The sequence below is a fragment of the Solanum stenotomum genome, chromosome 11, assembly GCF_019186545.1.
Source record: "Solanum stenotomum isolate F172 chromosome 11, ASM1918654v1, whole genome shotgun sequence".
Classification (NCBI taxonomy): domain Eukaryota; kingdom Viridiplantae; phylum Streptophyta; class Magnoliopsida; order Solanales; family Solanaceae; genus Solanum; species Solanum stenotomum.
In genome coordinates, this window is record NC_064292.1 from 9,850,792 (window position 1) to 9,862,131 (window position 11,340).

Below are 11,340 nucleotides of genomic sequence, written 5' to 3' on the forward strand. Positions count from 1 at the left end.
GATCATTTTACCCCGTTTACATAAGGACACATCCCAAACCTACTCGAGAAGCGTCACAATATACCACAAACACATCGGTACCCTCCAGTAAGGTCAACACCGGAGCGGAGGTAAGCCTATCTTTAAATTCTTGGAAGATTCTCTCACAAACCTCTGTCCACTCAAATTTAGCCTTCTTTTGAGTTAAGGTTGTCAATGGAGAAGCAATAGAGGAAAAGCCCTCAACAAATCTCCGATAATAACCGGCCAAACCCAAAAAGCTTCAAATATCGGTAGGGGATAAATGTCTTTGCCAACTCATGACCGCATCTGTCTTCTTAGGATCAACCTCAATACCCTTGCCCAAAATAATATGGCCAAGAAAAGCAACAGACCTTAGCCAAAACTCACACTTACTAAACTTAGCATATAGTTGGTGGTCTTTAAGGACTTGCAATACTATCCTCAAATGCTTCATATGATCACCCTCACTCCTTGAATAGATCAAAATATCGTCAATAAACACAATCACAAACGAATCAAGATATTGCCTAAATACCCTATTAATTAGGTCCATGAATGTTGTCGGGTCATTTGTTAGACCAAAAGACATGACTAGGAATTCATAAAGACCATATCTTGTTCGGAAGGACGTTTTAGAAATATCAACCTCTCTCACCCTAAGTTGGTGGTAGCCCGACCTTAAGTCAATCTTTGAAAAGTAAGTCGCCCCTTGGTGTTGGTCAAACAAATCGTCAATTCTAGGAAGAGGGTACTTATTTTTTATAATGACCTTGTTCAATTGGCGGTAATCAATACACATCCTAAGTGACCCATCTTTTTTTTTCACAAATAATACCGGAGCACCCCATGGAGATATGCTTGGTTGAATGAAACCTTTGTCTAGCAAATCCTTGAGTTGTGCTTTCAATTCTTTTAGTTCGGCTGGAGCCATCCGGTAAGGGGGAATTGATATGGGTTGAGTATTCGGCAAAAGATCAATGTCGAAGACTATTTCTCGTTCGGGAGGAATTCTGGGCAAGTCATCGAGAAAGACTTCCGGAAACTCCCTCACTACGGGGACCAACTCTAAAGAAGGAGTCTCATATTCAATGTTCATAACCCTAACAATATGATAGACACACCCCTTAGAAATCATTTTACTAGCTTTTATACATGAAATGAACCGACCTCTAGGGATTGATTTTTCCCCCTTCCATTCTAAGACGGGCTCATTTGGAAATTGAAACTTTACTACCCGAGTTCTACAATCAATGGAAGCAAAACAAGCATGAAGCCAATCCATCCCCAAGATGATATCAAAGTCCAACATATCTAATTCTATTAAAACAACCAAAGTGACTCTATGAGAAGAGCATATAGGACATCTCCTATACACTCTTTTAGCTATAACCGAATCACTTACCGGGGTAGACACGGAAAAAGGTTCTTTTAACTCTTCGGGAGACACTTCAAATTTCATAGCCATAAAAAGGGTAACAAAAGATAAAGTGGCACCGGGGTTTAATAATGCATAAACATCAATTGAAAATAATTGTAACATACCGGTAACAACGTTCGGGGACCCCTCTTGATCACTTCTAGATTAGAGGGCATATAAGCGATTCTTCTTAGGAACATCGACATTAGAACCACTTGGTGTAGCTTGATTACCCTCTCTTCCCTTGGTAGTATGGGTTGGACAATCTTTCAATTGGTGCCCAATTTTCCCACATCCATAGCACACACTCATACTGGCAAGACATTTCCCCTCATGCTTCTTACCACACTTTGCACATATAGGCTTCTCCATGGAAGATCCACCCCTATTGCCTCTTTGAGGCTTAGGGTTGGGTACCCTATATTTGTTGGATTTTGGAGCATTCGAGGAACTTTGATTGGAGAACCTCTTCTTAAACTTTGGTCCACTTTAGCCTTCAAACTTACTCTTAGAAGAATTTACATCATCGGGCCTTGCCCTCTTCACCACTTTACTCTTCTTCCTAAGCCTTGACTCCCCAACTTGTTGAGCATAAACCATCAACCTTGAGATATCCATGTTGTCATGGAGCATTGCCGCACGACACTCTTCTTCAATAGCATCAGCCACACCGATGACAAAGCGACTCATTTCATCCCTTGGATTAGAAACCAAAGAGGGGTCATATTTGGACAACTTAGTGAATTTCAAAGAGTATTCTTGGACACTGATACCTTATTGGCGAAGGTTGATAAAGTCCTCATTTTTGGCTTCTCTTTTCTCACGGGGGAAGAACCTATCAAGGAAGGCCTTCTTGAGTACCTCCCAACTTATAGGACCCATCCTTATAGGCCTATTGTCCTTCCATTGAGTGTACCATACTTGGGCCACGTCTTTCAATTGATACCCAGCTAACTCGACTTTCTCAATTGAAGTGACCTCCATAACCTCCACTATCTTGTAGACCTCCTCCAAAAACTCTTGTGGGTCTTCATTCATTTTGGAACCCAAGAAGATAGGAGAGTTCATCCTAGTGAAATCTCTCAAACGTGAGGCCATGGTACTCACATTGGGCTCTACCCGGGGCCTAACTCATCGGTTAGCTTGGGTCGTTATGGCTTAGGCTTGAGTAGTGATGGGTTGAGTTTGAACAGTCATGAGTTGGGTCAAAGTTTGAAAAGCCACCCTTATCTCCACATTAGTCATGACCCCTTCATCATTAGGATCTTGAGGGTCTTGAGGAGCTTGAGGGGGAACCTCCTCATTTACATTCTCCTCTTGTGCCCTTCTTGCATTAGCCCTTCTTGTATTCATTGCCTATAACCACAAGAAAAGGGTCAGGAGAAAGGACTTTATAGAGTTAGCACTCCAAAGCACGACTAAAGAGTAATGAAAGAAGTGAAGGTTCCTAATCATCTTGTAGCCTCTTATTCATAAGTGTGGCGCGCTTCACACTCATGAACAAGATTCTACTAGACGTGGTTCATGAGACATCAACCTAAATATTATTCCCAAAACCTTATGCTTTCATAAGACATCAACCTAAATATTATTCCCAAAATCTTATGATTTGATACCAAGTTTGTCACGACCCAAGGCTAGTCCCTGGACGTAACACGGCATACTCGACCCCGAAGGGGTCTCATAAAAGCCTCTAGCATCATCATTACATAAGACATAGAAATAATGCGGAAAAATTTTAAACTTTCCAATCGAAGTCCAACTTCACTTTTCATAAAAGATATTAATAGGAAATCTAGACTATGTATCATTTACCATCTAAAACATAGGAATACGAAGTTTTGGGACTTAGCCCTCTACATCAATAAAGGTCTCAATATACAATATACAAAATGAAACTAAGAAATAGGAAATCCTGTCCTCGAACTTGAGGACTCACCACAACTTGGAGATAAGCAATCCAAGTCTTCTTCAAAGCAGAGTGAAAGTCACCTAGCCGGAACCTAAAAGGAAGAAGGGGTTAACACATAATATGTACTAAGTATAGACACATGCATAAAATCCTTGAAATATGATAAAAAGGACATTTTATTTCTAAAGAATGCATTTATGAAGTTTAGAAACCAACATACATCTTCAATGTCAAGGACAAGCCAAAATCACCTTTATGCTCATTACATGTTAAATTCATCACCTTAGTAACCCCTAAGGAACACTTGTGCAATGTATGGTTGACATCCCATAATACCAACCTTACTAAGCACCCCCTTGAAGCTACTTTGGTCATACACATCATTTTTAGACCTCATTATAATCATTAATCACAATTAAAGAAATAGTAGTGTACATTACTTGAACATAAAAAAAGTCATGCATATCAACTATCCACTCAACATACATGCATACATTCATATCTCATCATAACATAAAAGAACCATCCCATAATCATCCCACTAAGTCCACTTGTTCAATGTGGAAGTGAAGTCTCATACCCTCACTCCTATTAAGTAAACTCACCAAGAAGTCATAGTTTAGTTCATCTCTCATTCATTATCTAGTCATATAGGGAAGAATATCCATAACCAACATAGACCATGTGAGCTACATGGAATCCGGTGTCGTGTAACCCCACACCGAAAGAAGGTGTCCTACTTACCTAAGGTAGAACTAACATGTTTAGCCTCAAGGTGGATCCACTAGCTAAATTCCTATGTTGGCACTTAGTTATGGGACATGGAGATTGCTTCTACAAACCCGACCTATTGCATTGGCGGAGGAGTTTCCATCTCATGAGTTCACTTGGATGACCCAACCTATTGCATTAGAAGAAGGGCATTTACCACATTATCCATATCCACTCGGTGCTAAGCATTACTTCCCAAATTATACATAATTAGCCTTAAATTGCATTTACATGTGTGAAGGAGTGCTCTACTCTTCATTCATACAATTCATCATAATAGCTCATAGTTCATTAAAGAAGATAATGTACTTTCAACCTTAGAACTTTCACATTACATTGATAGTGTTTTCATGAGAAATAGACTTTCAATCAACACAATACATCATCATCATCCTAGACTATTCATGCATCAACAAGTATAAGGGTAAGGGAAGAACAACCTTTCAACAATACCATACTTTACACATTAGTCATAGGAGATTTACTTTCTAAATGAATCAATAGTTTATACTCATCTTGCATCCATACGTACAAACCCTAGCAATTTACCTTTTTTCTCAAGGTCATGAATAACGTCTCCCAATTACACCTAAAGATACTACAACTGTAACACCCCGTATCCGAAAATAGACCAGATTGAAGATTTCTTGTGTTGCGGGTGGCACTCACGGGCACCATCCACGGACCGTAGGAGGACCCACGGTCCGTCCTGCAGGTCCGTGGTTCGTGTCAGCAAACTCCCCCAGAACTCAACTAGAAATTCGGCTAAGTGTTGACCCACGGCCGGACCTACGGTCCGTAGGTCAGGTCACAGACCGTGGTTCGTGTCCGTGGATCAATTCCCCTAAAGCCCAGCTTCAGTCCCGATTGACGGTTGACCAGCACGGACCGTCATTCAATGCACGGTCTGTAGGTCTGACCATAGGTGAGGGTAGCAGCCAGTTAGATGAAAATTGTGATTGGGTCAGCTTCAGATGGTCATAACTTTTAGCACAGAAAGAAATATGTGTCCCATTGTGATATGATATACAATTGAATCCTCTTTCCAACACCACCAAGTTTGCTAAAATCCGACCTCCGAGTAAAAAGTTATGCTCATTTTAGTGAAGCCTTGTCGGGCAGACTCGACCGCCGACTCCAATCGACAGACCGTCGATTGACCTACGGCCCGTCAGTCTCATCCGTCGGTCACTCCGATAGCAGTTAAGTCAGGGGTCTTTTGGTCTTTTCCTAGTTTATTTAACCCCTAAGGTACGTCGTTTAGACCCTAAATCATGAGGGTTTAGTTAGTTTAAGCCTAGAAACATAACTAGAACTTATCCAAGTCAAATCATTAATCAAAACTTAGAAAATTAGAAGCAAGAGAAGAGAAAAAGGTCAAGAACCCTAGTTCAAGAACACAACAAGGTTCCATCAGTTCTTGCCCCGAAATCGAAAGACTTCTTCGTGGAATTCGTCACCAGGTATGTGGGATTTCACTAGTGGGTTCCTTTCACCCATTAGGTCCCTAGAATTCAGTCAGTTTCTTGATTCCCTTATTATGAATAGACCTAGGGTTTCTAGAATTACAGTAGATCATCATGAATTAGTTATTAACATGTTCCAAATCAGATTATCAAGTTATTTCTCAATTTATTGCATGAATTTCAGAACCCTAGCTATGTATTTCTTTAGTTCTTGAATTACACATGCTAGGTCAGATATCTCATTTATTCAGTTATACATGCCTCAGTTATTAATGCATCATTATCAGATTAATTGTTGCATTCTCAGTTTGCATGTTCAGTTCGAGCTATCCAGTAACTTACATAAATTCAGTCATAATGTGTTAATCACTTAATCTATTGGGAGTAGCATAATATCGAGTTGGACTGGGGTTCAGCGTACCCATATAGTCCCAGAATTATGAGCCACGTAGGTGTAAGTCCCATCTGTGGGCAACATCAGTTTAGTGATCACGCCAACATGCCTCTATACCTCTGGCAGGGTATATTGGGTCCTCTCGATGGGGCGTATACATCGGACTCCACATTTAGCTCATGTGGTTTTATGTCGGTTATTAGTAGCTCCCACAGTTCAGTCAGACTCTATTGCATTGACCATATTTTTGTACACTCAGTATCCAGTCTCAGTATGTTATAAATTTGGTCATTGCATCAGTTAGCTCAGTATTCAGTATTTTCAGTATCTATATCATATTCAGATTATTTCATTACTTTATTGCTTTGTTCAGTTATATGTTATTTCAGCTTTACTCTATCCTGGATGCTCAGTACCTTTCAAGTACTGACACATACGTGCGCTACATCTTCTCGTGATATAGGTTCAGGTTCTCAGCATCCAGATCATGCTTAGATCGGTTCCCGATCTCCAATTCCGCAGCATTAGTGGTGAGTCCTCATTCTTCGAGGACAATAGTCATGTCATCTTTTAGCTTTCAGTCTTTTAGTTTCAGATTTTCTAGACTTAGCTGGGGCATGTCCCAGCACTTCTAGTTAGTTTAGAGGCTTATTTCAGACATAGTTAGATTCAGCTTAGTATTGAGTTAATATCTTCCTTGTATTAAACTCATCAGTTATCATTTATCTCAGTTATAGTATATGGGTATTCCCCATCTTTTCATTTTATTTATGATTTAGCTTCTGCATCAGTTTATTATCTTTAGTATGCTCATGATTATGCCAGCAGGGTTAGCTTGGGATCACTTGTGGTCTTAGGTCCCGTGTCCGCGTCTCGGGGTAGCTCAGGGTGTGACAACAATAGGCATGAATTACACAAGACTCAATAACTAAATTATCATAGAAACAATTCATAGTAATCATCTTGCATAAATACACCCATCACAATACTTGAAATTGGGGTCATGGGGGTGTTCATGGGTTCAAGGGAAATTTTATAATGAAAATCACCATAAAACATCAAATCATCCATAATATAATGCAATTAACATAATAAAATCATTTTTAGGAAGAACCCATATTTAGAATGAAAACCCTAGTTTTTGAACAAGTTACCAATTTCAAAATCAAGAGTTGAAGGGCTTCATGGAGAAAATTGTTCCATGAATCAAGGTCCTCATACCTTAATTGAAGCTTTGCCCACGAATTGGAGTTGAGAAGATGGATTTTTGAGCCCTAATATTCAAGTTCTTGGTGTTCTTCAATGGAGGATCTTCTAGAGAGAATGATGATGTTCTTGGGTTTCTTCCTATATTAATTGGGAGTAACTAAAAAGGAAGAATTTTGACTTTAAAAAGTATATATATTTGTTAGGAAAAGAGTGGGAAAGTGCTAGTTCAAATTTTGGAAAGATTACTAAAAGACCCTTACTTAAACTTCAAAAACATACTTTTCCCACACTGGAGCTCGCCCTTTAGCACCATTGGCTTGCCAAGGGCACTAGGCAACTCGCGTAATGAACCCTTGGCTCGCCCAAAATTCCAGTAAGCTCCCTAAATGAGCAGCTCACTAGGCAATTGGGAGGGTCAATGGGTGATTCTTCAATCCCATTGGCGACCCATGACCTCTCTCGCCCAATTTTCCAGAACCTAGGAAGAGTGAGGGCTGTCCATTAGGTGAGGAGAGCCCATTTGGCACATTACCAAGGCACATGGGCGATGCTACTTCCCATCGCCAAATAGACCAAAGGTAGGTATTATTTTTCTTCATTTTTCATATGTAGATTGAGGTCCTTGACTTCATCCTAGATGCTAACCTCTTCCCTTTTTATCCTAGTTGAGTCTAAACATCTCTGGAAAGTTACTCAAAACCTCACGCTTAGGCTCTAGGTTAACCTACCATTTTTCTGGGGTGTTACGCCATAGCAGCCTGAAAGGACTTGCTGACCCTTGAATCCGATCTTGCTCAGTGATCTCCTAAATGAGGTCTGTTAGTAGTCGTCTGAAGATGCCATGTACTCAACAAAGAAAGAGCAAGTGCAGTATCAGTACACAACCACAATGTACTGGTAGGATCACGCGGCTATTCCATATACCGATCATATACAATATCAGTAATCTTTTTATGAGCATATTACCATTCCACATTCTTAATAATGCACATACATGACAAGTTAATGGTCCTCTCATGGAACCCATACCCAAACTGTTAGTTTGCCAGATCGTGACACCCGATCCAAGTTAGTGTGTCGAACGTGACACCTGTTCCAATATGTATATCAGTACGTAACATCCAATCCCAGTTAATGTGTCGGAACATGACACTCGATTCATTCAACATGCCACAATCACAATGTACATTCTCATAATCATACAATCAAGTGTTGATTCATGGCTTACAATCATGCATTCATACTTATTTTCATTAGATGTAATCAATAATACAACATTCGCATACACACATGTATTACAATGAAGCAAATACTAACATACATCACACAAACATGAAATCAAACCATCACCAACCTCGAAACCAAACTTTAATCCTCCTAAAAAACTCGATTCTTTCCTTTCTGGATTCATTCCACTTGTTTTAGGTCTATAAACAAATAATATAACGCAAGGATCAATAATTAAGGTCTAATTTACCCAGATTATAAGAAACCCAATAACCCAAGACCAAACCCATGATCCTAAGGTACTGCTAGGGTTTTTTCCCACCATCCAATTCAGTCCAAAAACCCTCCCCAATGATTAATAACCAAGAATCTAAGTTCTACGAATCGAAAAATGGATTAGGGGAGTAAGAGCCTTACCATTTGCACCTAAAGTAGTGGAAATATGTCAATAAATCTCCTGGGGTCGCCTCCTAGCTCTTAAGAACGATGTTTGTAGAATAATGACGTTTTTTAGGTTTAATTCCAACTTAAGTCGCGATTGGCCCGCCGTAGCGGGACACAATCGCCATTTCACAACACAGCTTCTACCCATAACAGTCAGAAACTATCCGTTCACGCTAAGGTCGGTTTCAGGTGTTTTATTCGCCCGAATTCATTTACGTAAAGTCGTACGGGTTCCTTAACGTCTTAGCTATCTACTCGTGTGATAAAATTAATAATTAGATCTCTCATTCATTACCAGATTTCCCTATACCTCACTGACTCCAATTTCGTCCAAATTTGAACTAGGTTAGGAATTCTCAAGTTACTACCAAAAAGTTTTCGTGCTCAAATTTTTTCTCCGTTGGCTTTTCTATAACGATGGGAGTAGGTCGTTACATATATTCCCTTTATTTTACAGCAATGAGAAGGAAGAAATCTAATCAAATCAAAAGGGTTCTTACATTAAGACTATTTTTATTGAGAACTCATAATTACATACATTAGGAATGCAAGAATTTGAAGATTGGCGGATCTTTTAATTCTTTGTTTGAATTTAAGTGTTATGATATATTTATTGATTTTTACGTTTTATCAATATATAACACTAGATAGTATGTCTAGTGGCCTTTTGTTAACAATAAAAATATTAAATATTTACCAATATGGATAAGTACATGTAAAGTGGTCAGCAACTTTACCGGTCAATATAAAGTAACATTAATTATCATATATAGATATAGATACACGTGATGCATCGAGGTTCTCTTTATTCTTATGTTCTTAAACATGGAAAGTGAAAATTAAAAATCAAGAGTTACCAAAAAGGAAAAAATACATTCCTTTTTGGAAGGACAAAAAAAACAAGAAAAGAAATTGAAACGAAGAAAGTACTAAATAAAAACACATTTCATTCCATGATAAACATATTGAAAGATAAATTAAAATCAAAGATAGAACAATAAATTAAAATCAAAGATAGAACAAACATAAGCATTAATATGACAAACTTAACTATATAAGTATCAAATTAAGTGATTGAATTTTAATTAAAATAAGAAAATTATATTCATTGGATCCAGATGGCACTTCATCGGAATCAGACTAAGAATGTTCTATAACTCTTAGAGGAGCAAATGCACTTCCAATGGTTTGATATGGAGATTCAAAACCACACTCCTTTTTTATGCTCACTACTATTTCAATTTGTTCATCTGCAACTTCCAAGGCCTTGCACAGATTTTTAAGGTCAAAGGAACTGAGTTTTTCAATTGGAGCTTCTTTCCTTGATGCTTGAAGTGCTTCTCCATATTTTTTTTCTCTTACCAATGAAATCTCCAATCTGTTTAGCTTTCTATTGATCTCATCAGTGTTAGCATTTTGATGAGCAATAACGATGGGGTTTGGAGCATCAGTATCAGTCAAAGGATTTTCTCCCAAAAATCTATTCATAATAGACTCAACGGAAGGGTGTCCACATGAATATGGTTTATTGCTAGGAGAAAAAACTACAACAACAACATCAGCACCACAAAAAGTGGAGAGCTCAGTTACCTTTTTAAATACTCCATCGCGTCGTTTTGAGAATGTTACTTGTAAATTGCTTTCATTTTGCATCCTCGCCATTTTAACTCTTCGTCGGCCATTATTAGGTCTTCTCATGGCTAAGCTTTTGTTTTAAGAGAAAATGTGATTCTAAAGATGTATTTATAGCGATAAAATCATCATAGTATCAGTTGAAAATGAACTCAAATGACAAAAAAGTAAAAATATTTATGATGTTTCCTTATTTGGTAGATTTGAACAAAACTCATTTCTTATTAATTAAATTTCTCTTTTTGGTTCATTGTATTGTTAGTCAACGTGTAAAGATAGTAACTACGAACGACATATTTTTTAGTTAGATTTATGTTATTGGATTATTGAAAAAAATTATTGTGTCATTCTTTTGTAACATATGTTTTAGTAAGTTAATATGTAAATTGATGATAATTTCTGAGGTAAATATTTTTTTTACTGTGTTTGTATATTTTCTAAATCTTCTCTTGTTCAATTATGTATACTAGTATAAGTATCCGCGCGTTGCGCGGATATTTTAAAATATAATAATTTTTTAATTTAAAAATAATTAATATATTATTATTCTTGAGTAACATAAGTACATGTGTAATCATATATTATGTTTTGTTTAAATAATAAACACTTGATACTAATAAATTATTATCCTAATACATAAAGATATGTTTCTCAAAGACACCAAATATTATTCAAACATTTTTCCTTTTCTAAGTAAAACGAAGATTAATAGCATATATGTTGTGTGCTTGCTTAATATTTATACTAATTAATTACATTTTAAATTCATAGATTAGATTTGAACCTACTATTAAAAATAATAACTCTACGATTAGGTAAAATTTTAATTATTGTCAAGCATATCGCAACCTCTTTAGCACACTCC

The 11,340-nt window shown here is 37.6% G+C and overlaps 1 protein-coding gene across 1 annotated transcript; it reads right to left on the reverse strand.

Moving 5' to 3' along the window:
• Positions 1–2,578: 2,578 nt before the first annotated feature.
• Positions 2,579–10,505, reverse strand: LOC125845638 (agamous-like MADS-box protein AGL62). The gene is made up of 2 exons (XM_049525189.1): positions 10,002–10,505; positions 2,579–2,776 (listed from the first exon to the last, which is right to left on the reverse strand). Exons 1-2 carry the CDS (start codon positions 10,503–10,505, stop codon positions 2,579–2,581), a joined length of 702 nt encoding a protein of 233 aa, XP_049381146.1.
• Between the last annotated feature and the right edge of the window lie 835 nt (positions 10,506–11,340).

What these genes read in the sequence shown, in the direction of transcription:
- LOC125845638 (XM_049525189.1), bottom strand. Translation starts at nt 10,505, where the DNA reads ATGGCGAGGATGCAAAATGAAAGCAATTTACAAGTAACATTCTCAAAA. An exon ending in GTGCATTTGCTCCTCTAAGA is followed by an intron (nt 2,777 to 10,001) that starts GTTATAGAACAT and finishes TTGTGGTTATAG; the next exon opens with GCAATGAATACAAGAAGGGC.